Below are 23,114 nucleotides of genomic sequence, written 5' to 3' on the forward strand. Positions count from 1 at the left end.
AGGTTCCTCCCAAGGTTTCTTCCTGAGGGAGTTTTTCCTTGCCCCTGTCACCCTTGGCTTGCTCACCTGGGAATTTTTACATTTAACATCAAAACTCTGTCTTAGTGGAATTCTGTGAAGCTGCTTTGTGACAACATCAGTTGTAAAAAGCGCTATACAAATAAATTTGATTTGAATAGTCAGTAGTCAGATTGACATTGTTAAATCGAACCAAAGTAGTACAGAAAGATGTAGTCCTCTCCTCCACACACACACAGAGACTGCATACAGCAGCAAATTCATAGTGAGAGATTTCTTCAGACATGGTGTGGACGTCAGGGACGAATAAAACAGAGAAAAAAAAAAGGATGTCTCCCGATAAATAAATAAAAAAAAAAAATAATAACTCTTCGAGAAGCAGGAGCACTCAAGAAAAACGTGCCAGCTTTTTATTTGTTTCTTTCCTGGCACCTCATGTAAACTATGCTCTGTCCCAAACAACAACCTACTCCCTAAATAGTGCACTTTAAAGATTTATAAAAATCTACACCATTAAATGGTGTACTACACAGTATACAGAAAGATTTTTGTGATTCAGCCCTAGTGGTGTGGCAGTGTAATTGCAGAGCAACACAGACACCAGCGCTGAAGTATAGACGCTCACACCTGTGTAGGTTCTGCATCAAGTCAATGCAGAAGTATAAATCTGCCTTAAGGCTGTCTTTTTAAATGTGTGTATTTTCTTTTGCAGCGTTGGTGAAAAGTCATGAGCCAGAGTAAATCTGCTTCACGTTTATGTCAAATTCTTTTCTTGGCATATTTTATTCAGAATTTACCATTTTATCTGAAAACAGTGAAACTACCTTACAAAACAAATTGCACTTCAAATTGCCAGTTTTCAGTGAAGTTGAAGTTCCAAATTTCAGTGACGTTGAAGTTCCAAGCTTCAAACATAAGTTTTCCAGTAGGTTCAAAATGTATTTCAATTTTTCTATCCACTTGACTGTATCTCCTTCCTCCGAGTCCTCACTGACGCCAGCTTGTCTCTTATATGGGCATTCACCAAAGCTTCACATCTGGCTTCAATCTGTCTATGTCCATGGGAGAGCAGCTGCAGAACACAGCTTTACCCATCCTTGGCAGCACTCACTTTGTCCTCCACCTCTGAAACACAGTCTGAGGGGACCACACACTCTTTGGTCAAGCTCTGCAACTTTGCCTGAGTGTCAAAGAGTCACTGAGTGCTTTTTGGAGCTTTCTGGTGATGATGTATTTTGTGTCAGTCACTTGCACAACCGCTGTGTACTGGAATCAACAGTGATAGCTCCATCTAGCCTGGTGGTTGCATTATCCTTTTCAAAACACTTCGACATTCATCAGCTACTTTCAGTTTTGCTTTCTTTCTCATGGCAGCATTCTTGTATTGTTCTTCTGAGAACAGTGCCTCCATGTTGACATTTGGGAAATCATATGCTGCCTCCAAGTCAACATTTGGGAAATCATATTCATTTATGCATTATCAAAATTATTCTTCAATGATGTGTTATTCTCATTTAAATGTATTTAACACTGATTGCATGATTTTATATGAATTTCTGTAACAAGGAGATTAATTCCTTCCTCAAACTAAAAGAGTATTAATCTCTAATAACTAGAAAAGTCTTTGTATACCTATATCAATGTACTCAATATATTAATTCATGAAAGAAATCAACTGTAAAATATAAAAGAGGTTTTATCAACTACTATCATCCTAAGCAAAGTAAAGTTGACTGATTTGGAACTCAAGATTCAAACCACATGACGATCACACGTATTCTCCAGGTTCAGCAACCAATCAGCGAATAGTTCTCTCTCAAGTGGGCAGAACCGTGCCAACTAGAAGCCAGCCAGACAGTCAGTCAGACATTAGTCAGAAAGACAAAGTCAGAGCAGGGCAAAAGATGAAAAAGGGTGCAAGCCCTAGATCTAGAACTAAGCTCTAATGGCGACACTGACTCAAACTCACCCAGAGAGGCTCGGAAAGAAAGCTCCAGAAGATGCACCGAAGAAGAACCCATCTGAGAACAGAACCGAGGATGCTTGGACCAGTTCTAGATTTTAGCTCACCTATAGTGAAGCCTTTTTAGAAATAACTCTGTCAATGTCAGTTGCAACTTATTATTTGTTTGTTTTGTTTTCTTTTATTGCCCAGTAATGCATTTTATTAATGGCTGATCAAAGCAGGTGAAACTTATTTTTGGCAAAATAAGAAATCACCCATGAGATTAGTAAATAGATAAGATAGAAATTCATGGATTTCAGATACCAATTCTGAAATTGATTAACGAGGCATCTCTAGTGGCGAGTTGGCAGGCTTAAATGTGTGTTGAGGGTTTGACAGGGGAACCTGTCAGAAAGATCGTCAACTCCCACATCCGGCAGAGCTTAGACTGCATCCCGGGGGAGGCCGGTGACATTGAGTCCGAATGGGCCATGTTTCAGACCTCCATTGTTGAGGCAGCTGAACAGAGCTGTGGCTGCAAGGTTGTCAGTGCCTGTAGCAATCCCCGCACTCTGTGGTGGACACCCCGGGTAAGGGAGGCTGTCAAGCTGAAGAAAGAGTCTTATTGAGCCTGGTTGGTTCAAGGGACTCGGAGGCAGCTGACAGTTACCGAAGAGCCAAGCAGCTTGCAGCTTCAGCTGTTGCTGAGGCAAAAACTCGGGTGTGGGAGGAGTTCGGTGAGGAGATGGAAACGACTTTCTGTCGGCCCCAAGAAGATTCTGGCAAATCATCAGGCGACTTAGGAGGGGAACGCAGTTTTCCACCAACACTGTATATGGTGGGGGTGGGGTGTTGTTGACCTCGAATGGGGGCGTCATTAGGGGGTGGAAGGAATACTTATCTTCTCAATCCCACCAGCATGTCTTCCACAGAGGAAGTAGAGTTTGGGGACCCCAGGGAGGGCTCGTCCATCACTGGGGCTGAGGTGGCTGAGGTAGTAGGAAAACTCCTTGGCAGTAGGGCCCCAGGGGTGGATGAGGTCTGCCCCGGGTTCCTCAAGGCTCTGGATGTTGTGGGGCTGTCCTGGCTGACACGTCTTTGCAACATCGTGTGGACATCGGGGGCAGTGCCAAATATAGGGGGAAATCACATTCCTCAGGCTCCCTAAGGTCTATGCGGGGGTACTGGACAAGCGTGAGACTCTCTCCGTAGACCGAGTCTACCCCGGTCGTGAAACACAGGACCAGCTCTTTACCCTTGCTAGGATCCTGGAGGGTGCATGGGAGGTTGCTCAACTAGTCTACATGTGTTTTGTGGATCTGGAGGCATTTGACCGTGTCCCTCAGGGTATTCTGTGGGGGGTGCTCAGGGAGTATGGGGTACTGGGCTCCAGGTTTCCAGTCGGAGTTGGACTCCATCAGAGCTGCCCGTTGTCACCAGTTCTGTTCATAATTTTTATGGACAGAATTTTCAGCATAGCCAAGTGGCGGAAGGTGTCCGGTTTGGTGGTCTCAGGATTCCATGTCAGCTTTTTGCGGATGATGTGGTTGTTGGCTTCATCGGGCCAGGACCTCCAGCTCTTGCTGGACCAGTTTGTAGCCAAGTGTGAAGCGGCAGGGATAAGAAAGTCAGAGTCCATGATACTCAGTCGGAAAAGGGTGCTCTCTCCAAGTTTGAAGTGAGATCCTGTCCTCAGTAATGCAGACTCTGTACCGGTCTGTTGTGGTGAAGAGGGAGCTGAGCAGAAAATCAAAGCTCTCAATTTACCGTTCAATCTACGTCCCAACCCTCACCTATGATCATGAGCTTTGGGTAGTGACCGAAAGAATAGTGTCCTCATGTAAAAGCGGCTAAAATGAGTTTTCTTCACCGGGTGTCTGGACTCTCCTTAGAGACAGGGTTAGGAGCTCGGACATCCAGGAGAGACTCGGAGTAGAGCTGCTGCTCCTCCACGTCGAGAGGAGCCAGTTGAGGTGGTTCGGGCATCTGGTCCGGATACCTCCTGGACGCCTTTCTGGTGAGGTGTTTCGGGCATGTCCAAGGAGGAGGAGGCCCTAGGGAAGACTGAGAACACCCTGGAGAGTCTACATGTCTCAACTGGCCTGGGAACACCTCGGTATACCCCCGGAGGAACTGGAAGCAGTGGTTGGGGAGAGGGAGGTCTGGGTCTTTTTTACTTTGACAGCTTCCCCGCAACCCAGTCCCGGATAAGTGGTGGATAATGGATGGATGGATGGATGGATATGCAGAAATGTAGATCTTCCAAGCACCAAAGTAGATATACATATTTCCTAATTTCCTTGTTTAATTTCTTCTCAATTTAACTGAATTTAAAAATGGCAGCAAACAAGGAGGTAATATGCTGCCACCAAATGAACCAGTCACAGTTGCAGCAGTTTGTCATCACAATGTGTAGTTGCATTTCTGAGGAGGTGTGCATGAGGCTAAATATAGGGTACTTTGCTTTGCGATATATACGCCAGATTTTAAACACAAGTATAAATCAGATGTTACTGCAGAGCTCTGGGGTCATGGCTCAACTGGATAGCTTATACTGGGGGTCATATGGCACCAAAAAATTTGGCTGTGTCCAATATACCAACAGATGATTTTTCTTTGTCCAAAAAGTGTTTAACTGCAAGGGTGCATTGCAACCACCATGGGCTACCATTTTCTTTTATTTATTTATTTATTTTTTGCATTAGCCTATGATGTACCAACTGATGGTTGTCCATGTTAGGGCAGGGAGCGGAGGATGTGTGTGTCCTTTGTCACAGTGACAAAATGTTAACATTGTGATAAATATCGAGATCAGTCAATATAGAAAAAATATCATTTTTGGCCATAATCGCCCAGCTCTAGGTTACACAAATGTTAGCGTCATTAAATATTTTTACTTCCTCTCATGGCTCAAGTATTACACATATTATAAATCTACCAAATTTAAATCAGTCAGGAGGCTCTCCTTTCTGATCATTCGATAAACAATGTTCTATACCAAAAGAGGGTTTATCTAGTATGAGGAAATTATTTTGTTTGGTCAAAGAAAAAAATATCTTTGGTTTTGGCTGAAATATGTTACATACTTAACAGTATGGTTAAAAAAATTCCAGTTTTAACTTACCAAAAAAAGGAACTGCACCGACAGCATTCCGTAGACATTCCACCATGGGATGGCCAAATGTGATGTTTGGAACAAAATGCCTTAAGATAAACACAGAGCAGAGAGTGTGTTATGTGAACTGCTTGTTTTCAATCTGTCATAGTAACGGCAGACTTAATGGCCTCTGGCAAGACATTTTTAACCAGTGAATTCTGAAATGTCATTTGGTGGACACTACCTCTTTGTTACTCATTTCCTGCTAAACCTCAGTTTGAGCGCAGCATGTAACCATGTAGAATTCTCAACAAGGTGTGTGCCACAGAGAGGAAGTAACTAGATATACACAGATCAGCCATAACATAATGACCACCTCCTTGTTTCTACACTTACTGCCCATGCTCTCAGTACCACTAATAATAACAGGGGCACTTTTAGGTTCTATAATTGCCAACTGTAATGCATCTGTTGCTCTGCATACTTTGTTTAGCACCTTTAAACCTGTTCTTCAGTGCTCAGCACACTCCACTGGCCACACACTGTTGAAGAGACAGAGATCCAGCAAGAGAATACAGGAGTGGAGACAGCCCACAATGCCTCCTACGTGACCCTGGATTCAACTCCACCATCTCAGGAGATCACCAGGGCAGATACCTTCACTCCTGTTACCTTCACTCCATGCTGGAAGTGCCCACAAACAGTTGAGTTCCAAGGCATTTAGCAGTAGGGCTGAACAATTTGGGGAAATAATCTAATTGCGATTTTTCTGTGCAATATTGCGATTGCGATTTAAATTGCAATTACTTATGACTTAAATTTCAAACCCATTTTAATCATCATCTTCCTACATGGAAGATCCACAGATGAAATGCACTTTTACATTTATTTTTAAAGCCTATGAGTAACAAGATAAATAAGATAAATTTACACACATTTAAAAGTAACATCAATAAACTTAACAGTAACATCAAACGTTTGTTTGTCCACATAGACAGTGAACAATAATTGTATTTAACAGTGAAACTTCATAATTCTTGCAAACTTAAAGCTGAAATCAGGCAAACTTTTCAGTTTTATATATGAAGTTACATAAATTATATACCTACAGTGAAAAGATATAATAAATTTAAGACAAACAACAGAAAATCACATTTTTGCATATAAAATCCAAAAATTAGATTGTAGGAAAATTAAACTGTTTGCATATATGGCTAGTCAGAAACAAGTTTCACAGGTTTTCACAGGTTTCTTGCCAAAAAGACAAGCATATCTACTTTGTGGCTTCAGGCATGAACGCTGACAGTTTACAATGTTGCCTCCTGTACTAAAGAGCCTTTCTGAGGGTGAACTTGTAGCTGGTACACACAGATATTTGCAGACCAGCCTGCTCAATCTTGGAAAGTTCACTTGGTGAAGTTTCCACCAAGCCAGAGGATGATCTTCTCCATCGACGGTGAGTGTCATAAGGTAGCTATTCATCTCTGTTTCCATGGCATCAAGCTGAACAGACAAGTCTGGAAACGTGGCAGTAAGTAGCTGCCAAGTGACGTCTTTGGCTTTTCAGATGAGGCAACTGAACTCTGTGGTTCAGTGACACATGATACCTTCTCCTGTAACATACAGTAAATCAGTCAGTATTTTTCCAGTTTTATTTAATTTGAAGAAAATTATAATTTTATGATCAATAACTGTAACTGGTAATGTTACTCCTTTAGGATGCATCATCTCCTATAAAGTTATACAAAGCCTAACCATCCATCTACCTTCCTTGCTTCTTCTTCCATCTCCGTCTTCATTCTTGCTTTAATGGCAGGAATATTCTCTTGACTGATATAGTTAGTCTTGAATCGGGGGTCTAAGAATGATGCAACATCAAGCAGTTCTTGGGTGGCAGGATCATTTTATTTTTCCTGGAGGTAGCCAATGATTCTGGACTTGACTGACTTTGTGAGGTCTGTGTCTTCTGGATCCTCTGCAAGTGTTTTTGTCTTTAAAAGGTGGAGCAGTGACTTCAAATATGAAATGGTCACATTCTTCACCAGAGAGTGAATCAGTAAATTTTTGAAGAGGATGCAGTGCCTTATGAATTGACTTTAGCACATCTGTGTCTTGACAGGTAAGCAATAGGTGGCATGTTTTCCTGTCAGTGGACAGCACATGATTCAGGGCCTTGATTTGCTCCAGAACCCTTTCAATCATCTTCTCTTTGGTTCCCCACCTCGTGGAGCACTCTGCAATGAGTGAATGTTCTGGAATATTGAAGTCTTTCTGAGCTAATGTCAATGCTGTCTTTTTCTTCCAGCTGGCAGAGAAATGGCCAACCAACTTCTTACAAACACCAACTGCTCTGTCCACCCTGTCATCTTTAAGTGCATTTTCTGAAAAAGAGTAAAGGAAAAAAAATGAGTCTGCTTTGTTTAAAGCAAACATTAGTGGAATGTAATCAGAAATGTATAAAAACTTACAAATTTGTCTAATAAAAAGTTAAAAGTAATCTAATCGGATTACTTTTGTGTTAACAGAGAGATTGCTAGACGTTGCTTAAACAAAATATATATATGTTCCATATTTTTATAAATGAGATTTGAACCGACACTTACGGATCGCAAGGTGGAGTCTGTGGCCAAAACACTGTAGCCTGGTCCACTTGTTCATTTCAGCTGCCTTAATCATGTTAGATGCGTTATCTGTGGTAATGCACACTTGCCCCTCTTCATTCAGACCCCAGCTGGCCAACGCATCTTTCATTCCATTTGCAAATGTTCTCTTCCGTATGGTCAAGAGGAAAGTAAGATGTCTGTAGACAACAAGTCTTTAATTCGAAAGCTTCACTCTCTCTGTTATGGTTCAACAGTTCGGCTCGACCACATGTCTGTAGTTGTTGAGTAAAACTCCATATTTTAACTCTATTCCTACACGAAGCATACAGTCCTGGTATAGTGACTTGGCTGAAGTATGTGCGTGAGGGAATCTGGTATCTCTTATCAAGTGTTTGGAGAAGGTTTTGGAAGCCTTCTTTAGAGACTGTGTGAACTGGCACCATGTCTTTCGCCAAGTACTTCGCAATAGAGTCGGTTATCTTCCTGTGCCTTCGCGAACTTTTTTCATATGGAGTGACGCTTTCAAAACGCCTCTGTGACTGAGGTTTGCTTGGTTGTCATGTTAGGAAATTGTGCCGGATGATGGCTGGGCCTTTTAAACATACATTCATCGAAGAGTTGTCTGTGATGTTTCTTTAAATGCTGATAGAGGTTCGTGGTGTTGCCTCGTGAGGTTAGCACCAACGCTCGACATGTCTTGCACAGTACCTGCTTTTGGCAAATGTCAGTTTTCCTGAAACCAAAGTACTCCCAAACACATGACGTGCTGTTTTTCTTTGGTATCAAGTCGTCCTATGGACCTTGGGTCTCACTCTCTTGCACAGATGAAGCACTCATCTTTTCCACGAACTCTAGTGCTAACCTGCTTGTTAAAAATTGTGCTCCAGGCACAGCCCCTGCATTTGATTGACTGGTTGCGTGTTTATTTTTATTTGATGTTTATTCCCTTGTAAAACATGCAGTCTAATTCGCGTCGACTCAAATTGCGATTTCGATTTAAATACGATTAATCGTTCAGCACTATTTAGCAGGCTCTTCAGGTTCCACTCCTGGCTCTGGGATTGATGTGGCACTGTCAGTGCAGACTACGCCCACAACTGGTAGAGTTTCTGAGAGTGTGGGCCCTTTATCGGAGGATGTGATTCATCCAAGCAGCCTGGGCCCCGTTGCTCCCTCAGAGAACAATGAGGTGGCGCAAAGCCAGGACTGGCTGTCCTTCCAAGTCACATCAGTCATCAGACTGCATATCAAGAAGGTAAAAGTTCCTAAGGACTCACCTGACCATCTATCTGCTCTTTGCATGTTATGATAATATCACTCATTCTTTGTAGCACTAATTAACCTTTCAGCACTGAGACTGTCTGTTCCAAGCAAAGCTTGTTCTCAAAAAGGCCAAAAATCTGTTTAAACATCATAAAGAGAATTAAAACAAACTCATTACAATTAACACAAACACTTCAGAGCACAAACATGTGACATTGTGACAGCAGCACCAACAATCACTGGTCCAGTGGCCCCTCATCAAAATGGTTTACCTATGCAACAAATATAAAGCTGCCTGCTCGTATTACTGAAATGCCTGTGTATATGTGCACACACAGTTCAGGTTCAAGAGGCTTTGTTGTGATAGCTATATACTAATACAAAATGAAAGAAAACTTTCCTCCAGGACCAGGGTGCAACAGAGAATACAGGTGCAGAATATACAGTGCAATAATTACAAAGGAATTAAAATTGATATTAAAACAGTTTTACAGAATGCCACGGCTTTCCCTCAGTCTTTGTCTTGCATTCTCATTGGCTATAGCTTCTCTCCATACTCACAGCATTCACAATGTCTTTTGAAGTAGCCCAGTTAAAGTCGGCTCCATGTCTAGATTTCAAATCTGCTAGATATTTGTCAGGCATTTTTTGCTCTGCAAGCTCTTGGATCACACAGCTGTTCACATATAATGACTCAGGAAGTGCCAAATACTGATTTACACCAACCTGAGAAAACTGGAAAATCAGGTCTAAAATTGTTTAATATGAACCTGGCATTAGAGTCACTACTAACCGACACTGTTACTGAGAGCTGAAATTTTCTATTCATATTACACGATTTACAGATCTGTAGGCATAAAATCATTCAATTTATTGAAATCTTTAGTTATTTCTGCTCATTATTTTATGTGGCCATGTAGAACTTAACTTCTCTTAACAGCCATTGTCACTTTTATACAACAGAAAATAAGTTTGGCCTTTGCCTATGGTATTTCTTGTTTTTAACATATGTTATTTATTGAGATTATTGAGATATATTGAGATAAATATTATTTATTCATTGTTTGATATTAATTTGTATCATTATAGATACCACACAGTGTTAGTTAGTTAGTTTGTAACTAACACCTTATCTGCCCATAGAGCCACTTTCATTGCAAGAAAGGTAGTAAGACGTAATTGATTTACTAATACAATTTTATTTTAGTTATGATGAGCTTAAATGGATGGCAGACTCAACATATGTGTTAAGCTTCATTAGTGACAGGAATTTCAGGGGTGCAGATGCTTTCGTATTGTTAACCCTTTGGACCCAAACTCCATTATGCGGGGTAAAAAGCACAACGTATATTCTCAGCTTTATAATTCTTGAATGCCTGAATGCGTCTGTGTGCGCCGCATACCATTAGAAACCGCAGACCGTTTCTAAAAATAGCGCTCTCATCACGGTGCTGTGAATCTCAATTTAATGGTGATACAACTTAAAGCTACAGTGAGTGCTATCTCTAAGAGATATTTCTCAGACGCCCTCTCTACAACATCAGGTATTACTCCCAATATTGCCACCAAAAGGATCTTGTGGGATACAGCGCATCAAATATGTCTTTCCAAAAAAAGTTCGGGGCATTGCCAGAATATGTGACTATGGTTTCCAATTTGTTAAAAGTAACATTTTTTTATTGGGACATCTAGAAATGGTAAAATGTGTAATGGCTCTGAACTTTTTTTTCAATATTGAGCCAACTTGTACTTGTGTCATTCTGGATCCACATTAGTAATGGCCTCATTTGTGCCGCCCAGAAGTAGTATCTTAGGTTTAAGGATGTTTAAGCATATGTCTAAGAAATAGAGATGTCTCAATCAAGTTTTTTTTGCCCCTGATCCTGATTCAAGTCTTTTAATATTGATTATATGCTGATACTAGGATTTTCTTACATAGTACTGTTACACAGTGCACACTTAACCCAGTGTATCTGCCTGACACTGAATATCTCGCATTAAGAAAAACTGCCTGCATTCAAGCTGCTGCTTAATTTTTTTTATAACAAAGTAAATAAATGTGTCTTCACAAACAGTTCATATAAATAATTTAATATTATTTTTAATCTTAAATGAAATTATCTAATGTGATTTTAATGCATAAAGAAGTACTTTGATCCTAAAAGTCAGTCTGTTTTATTGTCATCATGGGAGTGTTGAGGGGACTCAAACAAATCATGGTCTCAACAGTATGGAAGCAAATCTGTCTCATCAGACTTTGAAATATTACCACCTTTGAATTTGTAGCACTGATTTTTTTATTTGCACTGAAATTATTCCTCTGAATTTTTTTTTGCACTGAAATTATGCTTCTGAATATAATTGCTCTTGAATGGAACTCGTGAATTTTCAAGAACGCGTTTTCACTGTTATTATTCAAGGTTAATAAATTCAGATAAAAAATTCAAGCTCAAAATAAATTCAAACAATATATTTCGAAGTTGCTCAAATTCGGTAGATGAAATTCAGATGCCAAAATACGAGTTACAAAAAATTCAGAGTACACTCGGATACCAAGGATGAGAAATCGATTCATTTGGATTTTCTCTTTCACATTAAATGGTGCACTAGTTGCATTCTGTTGCTGCTAGATGGCAAAATCCGAACACAACTTCCACATCGTGGAAAAACACATTTAGCTTCTTCTGCGGATATTATCTCTTTATTTTCAAAGTGTCTCAAAAATCTGAAAGGCTCACTGAAGACACAATATAACAGACTATTGATATCCTGAAGATGAAGAAATTTTACTGTGGACATTTTTTGTAATGTCCCTGTGAACATAGCATGTGATATGACAGAATGTGGAAACATGAACTTTGGAGTATGTCCTATATAATTTTTTTTTTTTTAATTGTCAGATCATCAAGAATCTGAAATTGATATTACAGAAGGTGTAGTACAAATATAATATCCCAACGTGCCCAGAGTTTAATCCATAAAATTGTGTTTCTTTAAACACTGAATGTCAGTGTGTATATTAACAATGTCTGGTTTAGTGATCGACAAATATGGGTTTTTTGATGGCCAATGCTGATTTTTAGACAGCAGTAGCAGCACATGGCCGATATGTAAAGTCGATATTCCCATTCCTCAGGCAGTGAATAAACTAGAGACATTATCATGATTTATTTTTACAGAAAACCCTTCAAATTTGTAAAAGAAACCATTTAGAGGTCCTGAAATAAATAAATAAATAAAAAAAATATTGTATATACTACATACAAAAACAAAATGTAGGCGTTTGTCTTATTTTTGAAAAAATGTTAGTGACTATAAACTGAAGAGTTCATGAGTCCCATTACTTTTTTCTTTTTAAAATTCTAGACAAGTGACTACTCCAGGGGTCTAATTTCATCAATTTTCATGCAATCTGAGTCTCTCCATCAAACTGTTTGTGAGTAATCCTCATGTTTTTGTCAAGAGTACTGGCCTCATCGATTAGAAAGAAATCTGAAGTTTGGAATATTTTTTTTTTGGCTTTAATTTCTTAGTCCTAGATTTTAAGGTATATCCTTGTGATCCTGAGGGTCTGACCAAGTGATTGGTGTATGATGACACACTGACTCAAATATGGCGCCGTGAAAAATCTGAAAACCTGTACTGTCACTAATTTTTTTTCATAAAAATGTCCAATAACATAGCAAAAATACTTATTTATCAAGTGAGATTATATATAAAATGATTAAATCAATGAAAATCAGTGATTATAAGCGTTAATTTGGTACATTAACTGTCGACTTTGGACCTGTAGTACTTGAGATATACTGACGGATATAACAATGAGTGCGTTACAATTATCAACTCAGTTGTTTTTGACAGCAGCCAGTAATAAATAGTGAGAGCTGAAGAAGAGAAAATAATTTGTACCGTTTTCTCTGATGAGACGCATGCAGCTTGTTGTAAAAAACAATTTTATTACTTTGTATTAGTGGACAAATATCCTTAAATGATTAGTTAAAATTAAGCATTTATAATTGTGTGAAATCTTGTATCTTATATGTACTCATATGAATGATTAACCAGTATCTAGACATGCATTTAAACAAGTTTAGAATCTGCACACTAACTGGCATGTTGACTCAGTATTAGCACCTTTCTAAATTCTTAGACCACTAACATTGAACAGATCTGCACTTAGGAAACACATAAATTACAAGTGTTAGCCAAAAGGGGGAGTTGAACTTTAGGGCATCTCAGTGACCTTAAGTCCATTAGTGACTCCTCTGAATCTTGGTGACAGAAAAGGAGTGTGGGAAACAAAACCTACAGTGTCAGAAGGGCATGATGAGTGTTTTGGGGTCACAGGTGCATGGGAAACCTGCACGCGAGAAACATGAGTACTAACATGTCTTATTATGCATATTAATATATGTTAATCAGTCAGAAACGCCTTGCCAGTAGGGTATACGTCATATCAGGTATAAAACTGTGGAGTCAGATGCGAAGAGTCAGAACTCTGCGTGGAAGGGCACTAGGTTGCGTTTCTTATGTATTAGTTCTCCTGGATCCAGTATTAAAATAAATACTTTGATTTGCTTTGAACTTCACTTGACTGGTCTTTGTAAAACTTCCGGAACGAGCACGCCTCCCTGAGGAGGAAGGTTCTATTTTGGAACTTTTTGATATTTTCTAAATTTTAATTACTTTGGGAACGGTCCAAAAAGAACGTTTTAATTCTTCAATTGGTGACCCCGGACGTGCGGAAGTTTGAGAACAAGACCAACTTCGGACTCCTTTCCACTCGCGGCCGCAATTTATTGAGGTGGGTGAGCAGACCCTGTTTTATTCAAATTCTGCATATTGGAATTTCTAAATCAGAGTGGTGCGGAGGCCTGAAGGCGGTCTGGAGTGAGGTAATGAGCAAATCAATTTATTTAAATATGTTTTTATAATTTTCTATCGGTTTATACATTTGGGGTTGCTTGGTTATGGAATTTAAAATGGAATAGATGGATGATTTTATCCCATCTTGAGACTGAGTGGTGGCATCCTCCACTCGGAACCTGACGAGGTATCGAGTTAATTGCCCGGTTGGAAAGGCCGTCCGAGAGGGGTGGTTCCCTCTGAAGTATATTCATAAGCGGAAGTTGTCCCCCGCGAATTAATTAAAAAATAGGAGCGGAAGTTGTCCCCGCGAAATAATTAAAAATAAAAAGAGCGGAAGTTGTTCCCGCCAGAGTTGGTTGTGTATTTTAATGAAATTTGACGGTGTATTCATGTTTTATGTCTGTTCTGAGAGCCTGTGTTATTCTTAGAGGCTGTGACATGACTGTCGTGTATGTTTTTGCTCGCTAGAGGGCGATAGAGGAGTGTCTTGCGGTGTATGTGTGTGTGTCAGCTGAAATAATTTTTTTGGGAGAAAAAGGAGAAAGTGGGGGACTGATCAACCCCCTTTTCTTCTAAGGTTGCCTTTGAGTTTGTGTGGGGAGAACTCTCCATGTGCTGTAAAGAGCCATAATTTTTTTGTGGGTTTGTTTAGAAAAAAGGGGTAATGTGATAAGTGTGATAAGATATGAGTGATTTAGAAATTAATAGGGAAAGAAATTTGTAATGGTAAAACTTATGAGCTTCGTTCAAGGACAGTTATTTCAAGAATATGAACCTCAATAAAATGAGGGGTTTGTTTATCTATGACAATGAGCCTGAACAGAAGACGTTTTAAAACAAAATATATAAAGTAAATTAAATGAGCTTTCTTAGAGACTATACATTAAAAAAAAATATAGACAATGAGCTCCAGAAAGACGTTTTTAGAGGTTGAGAATAGGAGAAAGGAGAGCAAGGTGTAAAGCTGAGTAATTAATAGGGTACATTGGGGAAACTGTAAGGTTTAAACATGGGAATTAAAGGGAAAATTGTTAATTGAACACTTGGTCTAATTTTGAATCTGGTTTCTTTGATATTGTTAATTTAGACTTGTTGTGGATAAAATATATTTTGTATTTTGTTTACTGCTTATTGTCCTAAGAATATTATTTTTCCAGTTTAGTTTGCATTTTTTTAACTATGGTAGTTCGTCTAATAAATTAATTTTTTGCCTCGGTTTCAATTTTTCATTCATCATAACATATTTTGTAACTTGCTTGCTAATTCAGTAGTTCATAAAATTTTGTTTTTGCTTGCTAGAATATATCTTGTGATTTCACTGTGGCTTGTTGACTGTTAAGTGTGTCTGGAAATTTGTTTTCGTACCTTAAATATAGTCTTTTGTTTAATTCTGTGTTGTGAGCTTACTGTCCTGTCTTCCTAGCTTTTTTGTTGATTACAAATTTTATTTCATATATTGGCGTGTTATTTGCTTCTGACTAATAAGCTTTTTCGGTCAGTGGGTCGGTTTCATACTTCATGTAAATTAGGCTTGACTTGCTTTTAAATTCAATACTGTGTTTGAAGACAAACTTATGTTTTCTATCCACCTGTGAAATTATTCACAGGGTTGAGGTGGTTCTGCGTTTCTTGGCTGAGTTTGTAAACTTGACTATAAAACTTTGGACTTTTTCTTTTTTATATAAACTGAGGCGGACTGCGCTGAGAGCAGCGGCGGCTGCGTGGGCGCTCTGCGGGCGTGACCCTGGGAAAACTGTTTTAGTTCACTCTGAATTGCGATGAAACCTAGCGGTGTTAATTGATTTGCAATTAAAAGGGTGAACTAGAACGAAGACCCATTCAGGTAAGGTCCAATTTTTTAATCAGTTTCTTACAGACACTATGGCTACTCCTAGAGACTTGCATAATGAATTAAACGCCATTTACGGCGTGGGGAATTGGGAATGGAAACCGTTTGTACAACAAATTGAAATAATAACTGAGGGACTAAAACAGGGAGAAATATATTTGAAAAAGCGGGATATTGTGCACAAAAGTGTGCTCCAGAGATTTGAAACGTGGGCTAAAATACACACAGGGGAGAAAACTTCTTTAATAACCTGTATTAATCAGTTGAAAAGAGAGTTGGAGGAAATATTATGTCAGGCTGAAGCAGAGGTTAGTAAGGCTAGCCTTTCCCAAAGACCTAAGGCAAACACAAGTTTAAATATAGCTAAAACGGACATTGCGGAGCTTCAAAATTTTAAAATGGCATTCCTCAGTCTCGTTCCGCAGCTTGTGGTTTTGAAAACACCCGGTCAGTCACCTTCGAGCGCTGTTTCACTTACTGCCGAGAACACGGAAGTGGAAATTGAGTATATGAACCACAAGGGGGAGGAGCCTACAGCTCCGCCTCCCCCATATAACATAGGTCACGTCAATCCAGTTGATAATGTCCTCCATGTCTTCAGTGTAGACTGTGGCACGGTGAGTTTACGGATGGACAACGAAGACAGGGGCTCTCATTCTGAGCAGCCAGCTCAAACAGTCACACAGACAAACGTACAAACACAAGATCCATTCCAATTGCGAAAGGCACATGACTCAATTTCAATTGCACAGACAAATATTCACACTGACTGTTCTGACATTATAGATACCACAGGAAATTATGTACAACAGGATGAACCGCGCCTTGTCGATAAACAAACACTGACAACACCATTTAAGAACCCGAGACCACGTACAAATAAACAAAACATCAGGATTAAAGCAGATTTAGAGGGACATGTCACAACGGATGACTCTGACCAAGATGAGGGACTTACAGCAGATGATGAGGACAGTGCGAATGAACGTCGTGGTGGTAGACGGATTACTGATTTGTACAAAACATTGCGTGCCATGGAAAAACTCATATTAGAAGAACAGAGACAATTGGACTTAAAACAACAGACTTTTGAATGCGACATGCACACTTCAGACAAAACAGACATTTTGAGACGAAGCACCAGACCCCGACACCCGCCTGACAGGTATACGTCTGACACTAACGTTGACACTATGCTTCCATTAGTGGCCACTAGTACAGGAACATATGTACCAATATGTACCATTATCACTAACTGATGCACAGACTTTGGTCGATCAGCTTCTGCCTTTATGTAGTGGAGCGGCTGCCTGGATTAGGAAGCTGGACAGTCTGACAGGTGGCATGACTCTAGCACTTGGGGATTTTAGAAACATTATTAAAAGATCGACTACTTCCATGGAAGCAGCTGAAATAGAGAGACAGGCTCAGACATCTACTCAACCTAATTATGATCTTTTCCACGCTCACTCGCAGCGCCTCACTGACGCTAAATGATAATAAAAAGCAAACAGAGTCTGACACCATGATGCCTATGACTGCAGTAGCACAGCCAAACATTCAATCACCTCAAACATACATGAACACACAGACATACATGCCTACCCAATCAGGGCCACCACAAAACCCACCGTATAATTATGGACCAAGTCCATATTTCCCATATCAGCCCTACTCATGGGGCAGGGGGCGTGGTAATGGTAGGTGGAGGGGCAGGGTCCGCCGCCGGACTGGGGCGTGCCTAAGATATGGAGCTTTGGACCACTGGGCAGCACAATGTAGAGCACCACTTTTTACCGACACCAGCTATCCACACCAGGCACCACACCCAAAGGCGGCACCAAAACTGGAGCCATCACATGTTCATGCTGGCCAAAACAGCATGGAGCCATGGGGTGGACATTGACGGGGCCCAGAGGAGCACCAGGACAGCAGGGCCAGGGCAGGACCCATGCTGTCATTAACTGTGGGGGCCTCCGAAATCCTTTTTCTGGTAGACACAGGAGCCACATGGTCAGCCATCAACACAGTATTACCCGCACATCTGATGAGCGAACACACTGTGCAAGTAAGGGGCTTCTCGGGGACATCTACATCACTGCCAAAAACAAGACATTTGCCAGTCAGTACTGGTACACAGACTGTGTCACATTCATTTTTAATTGCACCACAAGCACCCTTGAACATTTGTGGTAGAGACTTGTTGATGAAAATGGGAGTTACTATTTTATGTCAAACAGATGGGATCACACTTACGTGGTTGGACGGACACAAAACTGTGGCAGTGGTGGGGTACACTGATGGTATGTACCTGATGAGACCTCAGCAGGATGAGTCGGTAGACATTTATTGGGGTTTAGTGACTGGACAGATGGACCCGTCACCACGACTCATTGCTTTGTTCCACCAGTGGTCGCCTTGGATTACAGCCATGGCACCCTACGTCCCTCCGCCCGACCCATTCCATGTCACCCTGTTTTATGATGTAGGGGGAGAATTTAACTTACTATGAAGCTTTTCAAACAGAATTAGAGGGTACAGAGTGGTCGGTTGATACCACAGGGATTTATGTGGGTCCTGAAGGGGTGGCATCTCCTGTTTCACTAACACCACAACAACATTATTGGTATAAACTGTCTGACACGGCGGCACCACACATTTCACTAGCTCTCCATCAGAGACACGAGACCAAGCAGTTGGGCCCTATGGTAAAAAGAGCTAATGAGGCCACGGATTGGGTCCGGACCCAGCTGCCTGGTGTCATGTTTTCACAGTCAACATAGACATATCACATCACTGATAACTCACCCATCCAAGTCACATTACATCATCAATTGCTGCCTAGACACCATGGTTGTGAGGACTGTGATTATCTACAGATGGAGGTATTATTAGCATCACTACCTGACACATTGTGGTCCATAGGGCCAGATGATGTAGGATACACTAATCAGACACCTGTCTCTTTTTGTATGAATATTACACAACCAATTTGGATTGCCCAATATAAACACAAATCCAGAGACTGTGTAAGACATGTTAGCATTTTTAGAACTGACTGGTTACAGCAGACAATAAATTTCTGACTTTGTCGGACGAACATAACCTTTTAGGGACATGGTGAAATCGTTAGGGATGAGAAATTTGTCTGGTAAGCTCAATTGGACGGTGGAGTCTGAACAGGCGTTTATTGATGTTAAACAAGCCTTATCTGTTGCAGTTGACTTAGCCAGACCTGACTATTCATTACTTTTTACATGGATGTTTCTGAAACAGACACTGTGATTAATGGTGTACTGTTTCAGAAAAAGGGGGAACGCAGAACTGCTAGCAGTAATTTCAGCACTAGAAGTGGCACATATAGGAAAACAACAAACACTGGAAAATCTAAAACAATGGTGGCACCCATATATGTCAGCATTAGTGGTTGATTACATCACTAAATGTCAGATTTGTAACACTCAGAATGTAGCAAAAGCATTTAAACTAGCTCCAGGAAGGTTTCCATTGCCAGATTCTCATGGACATGAGATTCAAATGGATTACACAGATATGATTGACCCCATTAGGAGATATAGATATCTCCTGGTAGTTGTAGATAGATTCTCGGGGTGGGTAGAGGCACTCCCCACTCTGAGGGAAGATGCAAAATCAGTCTGTAAGTTTCTGATTAATTGTTGGATTCCGAACCATGGGTTTCTTAGGAAATTTTTTTTCAGATAACAGGAGTCATTTCACGAGTAAAACACTGCAGTGGGTGGAGCAGTCGTTGGGGCTGTGCCATAGCTACGGTTGTGTGTATCATCCTGCCTCACAAGGTCAGGTGGAGAGAATGAATCAAAATTTGAAATCCAAATTAGCTAAGATTACACTGACCACGGGCATGAATTGGTTTGAGGCCCTTCCAATTGCTTTAATTAGTGTCTGTAGTTCAGTAAATAGAACTATAGGATTTACTCCTTTTGAATGAGTGAGAGGCATGCCATTTCCGGGCCCCAACAATGCGCTTGCGTCCCCACAGAAACCACCTCAAGCAGAGTACCGACAGCTTTATGAAGAACTAAAAGCTGTTTGTAAAGATTTCTCTATACAGGTGCAGGAAAGGACAGAAGGAGAAGAAACGGAGGAGAAGGATCCAGAAGTGACAGTCTCACCCTGGGTCCTCCTGAAGGTCATCAAGCGGAAGTGGTACGAACCTCGTTGGACAGGACTCTACCAGGTGACAGAAAGAACCAGTTGTGCAGTCCGGCTGAAGGGTAAAGGCTTATAGTGGTACCACCTCACACAGTGCAGAGCCGCACCGACACCTAACATCAAACATTCACTGAAGGAAAACAACACCTCAGAAGAGGCTGATCAAGCAGCCTCAACCAACATAGGGGCAGAATAATCCCCTGAGGCAGGGGCACGACAAGGAAAGTCTATCCTTGCCCCCAGCGCAGATCCTTACCAACGGATGAAGAATACACTTTAACACATACACATATAGGGCTCATTGTAATCTCTTAGTCCAGAGGGTGAGTGGTAGGACAGAGGTGTCCACTCCCAACAGGAGCGGTGTAATTGCCCGCTACCACCACAATCTGCCATCACGCTCTACCTAAGTCACTCGCCAAGCCGGGGGTGACCTAGGCAGACCAATCTAACATTAATTGCTTACCATTTATATAAATGTATTGACCTGTCAGTTGGACAGGTCAAAAGGGGGAATTGTTGTAAAAAACAATTTTATTACTTTGTATTAGTGGACAAATATCCTTAAATGATTAGTTAAAATTAAGCATTTATAATTGTGTGAAATCTTGTATCTTATATGTACTCATATGAATGATTAACCAGTATCTAGACATGCATTTAAACAAGTTTAGAATCTGCACACTAACTGGCATGTTGACTCAGTATTAGCACCTTTCTAAATTCTTAGACCTCTAACATTGAACAGATCTGCACTTAGGAAACACATAAATTACAAATGTTAGCCAAAAGGGGGAGTTGAATTTTAGGGCATCTCAGTGACCTTAAGTCCATTAGTGACTTCTCTGAATCTTGGTGACAGAAAAGGAGTGTGGGAAACAAAACCTACAGTATCAGAAGGGCATGATGAATGTTTTGGGGTCACAGGTACATGGGAAACCTGCACGCGAGAAACATGAGTACTAACATGTCTTATTATGCATATTAATATATGTTAATCAGTCAAAAACGCCTTGCCAGTAGGATATACGTCATATCAGGTATAAAACTGTGGAGTCAGATGCGAAGAGTCAGAACTCTGCGTGGAAGGGCACTAGGTTGCGTTTCTTATGTATTAGTTCTCCTGGATCCAGTATTAAAATAAATACTTTGATTTGCTTTGAACTTCACTCGACTGGTCTTTGTAAAACTTCCGGAAAGAGCACGCCTCCCTGAGGAGGAAGGTTCCAAAAAGAACATTTTTAATCTTCAAGCTACAGGTTGGAGGCTTGTTCTCGTGTACTTGTGCTCAAAGATGTCTGCCTGTAAGATCGCAAAATGGATGCAAGGGGTGCTCCAACAGCCAGAATGACAGAGCTGCCTACAGCATTGTCTGTGTGCTTTATGTAAATATCGGCCTCTTGCGCTAACATATCGGCCAAAGCCGATTATATAAAAAAAATGCCAAAAATCAGCCGATATATCGGTCAATCACTAGTATGGTTATTACTAATATTATTATAAATATTTATATAGAAATTTGTCTTTGTAGATTATTTATTTGTTGTAACAATGCTTCTTGGCAATACATTTTATACCGTTGAAAAGACTGTTCATTTCCCTTTTCAGTGGTGCCACATCTTGTAAGGACATGCATTTGTGGGATGAGCAGTAGAGCTGAGTATGTGGGTTGCACCCATGAAAAATTTGCCAAATCCTCTCTGCCAAAGCCAATTACATTGTACAACCTATGTTTATAAGTAATTTCTTCTGTTTTATTTGTATAAGCTCCATTTCTTAGTGCTGTTCAAATGAAAGTCAAATGTACATATGTTTAAATATGTTTAAAAAGACAAAGGCTTTCATGGGGTGTTCTAATTTCCATATGACTGTATACCCACAGTTCATGTTTCCATATATTCTGTCATATCACATGCCGATTACAAAACATTTCCACAGTAAAAATTCTTCATCTTCAGGATATCAATAGTCTGTTATATTGTGTCTTTAGTGAGCCTTTCAGAGTTTTGACAAACTTTGAAAATAAAAAAGATAATATCCGCAGAAGGAAGCTAATACTGTAGTTTTTCCATGGTATGGAAGTTGTATTCGTATTTTGCCATCTAGCGATGACAGAATGCAATTAATGGACCATTTAATGTGAAAGAGAAAGTCCAAATGAATCGATTGCTCATCCTTGGTATCACAACTGTGTTCTCTGAAATTTTTAACTTGTATTTTACTATCTGAATTTCGTCTACCAAATTTGAGCAACATTGAAATATATTGTTTGACTGTTTTTAAGCTAGATTTTTTTTATCTGAATGTATTAACATTGAAAAAAAATAGTGAAAAGATGTTCTTGAAAATTCACGAGTTCTATTCAAGAGCAATTATATTCAGATGCATAATTTCAGTGCTACAAATTCAAAAATGGCAATATTTCAAAGTCTGATGAGACAGATTTGCTTCCATATAACAGCACTCTTTTTTGGAATTAAGCCTCGCCACTAGTTTTATTTTTGTCCATTGTTAACTTTCTCACAGTCATCAGAGAGGTAGACTTGAGTGCGCACAATAAACGTGCTGAGAAGTGCTCCAGCGGCATACACAAAAAAATGGCAGGACAGTGTGGTGTGTGTGTGTGGCTGTTTGTGTGTGCGAGCGTGCGTGCACGCATGCGTAGGTGGGTGAGAGCGCAAGAGAAAAACAGAGCACACATAATCAAAGAATATGGTCATTTTCACAATCTTGTAAAAATATGGACTGTGTCAATATTCGTGATATATGCCCCAGCTCTAGCATGAGCTCAAGTCACGTTCATGCTTCACGAGCTCATGCAGGCGAGGTTCATCTACATTTGTCCATTGAATCTGTTAATTATGTGAATTTTATATCTTTTAAAAATATTTCTAATTGTATGTCCTTAGAGCACGTATCTAAATTCTTGTATAGGGTCTTTTAAACTCTGCAATTTATTCTGCTATCTGATCTGGTTTAGTGTGAATTTTAGAATACTTTTAATATTAACTTCTGTACCATAGTAGGCAACTGCTGTATTTTCAGCCTATATGCCAAGTCTGTTGTTACCATATTCATAATATCTCTGATTCTCAAATTCTCAAACTGCCCTCAATTATTATTGACAGCAAGCTATTAAGTTTTCTTCGAGGTGCCTTAAGTAGACTAGGTGACATGAATAATTTTTTTTGTTACGGTTTTTCTTATTATTCTTTTTCTCCTGTAAAAGTCATTGTGTGGAAGAAACCGTAGGTCGTACAGACTCCCCACTTGGAG

General features: G+C 40.1%; 1 protein-coding gene across 1 annotated transcript in view; it reads right to left on the minus strand.

The window, feature by feature from the left end:
• rpe (ribulose-5-phosphate-3-epimerase) overlaps positions 1-23,114 on the minus strand; it is an 88,113-nt gene that overhangs the window by 47,660 nt on the left and 17,339 nt on the right. Inside the window, exon 2 of the mRNA XM_066686725.1 lies at positions 5,088-5,167. Coding sequence (XP_066542822.1) covers positions 5,088-5,167 — 80 coding nt within the window. The remainder of the gene's footprint in view (positions 1-5,087; positions 5,168-23,114) is intronic.

This window comes from Hoplias malabaricus, chromosome 12 (assembly GCF_029633855.1).
Source record: "Hoplias malabaricus isolate fHopMal1 chromosome 12, fHopMal1.hap1, whole genome shotgun sequence".
In the NCBI taxonomy this organism is placed as follows: domain Eukaryota; kingdom Metazoa; phylum Chordata; class Actinopteri; order Characiformes; family Erythrinidae; genus Hoplias; species Hoplias malabaricus.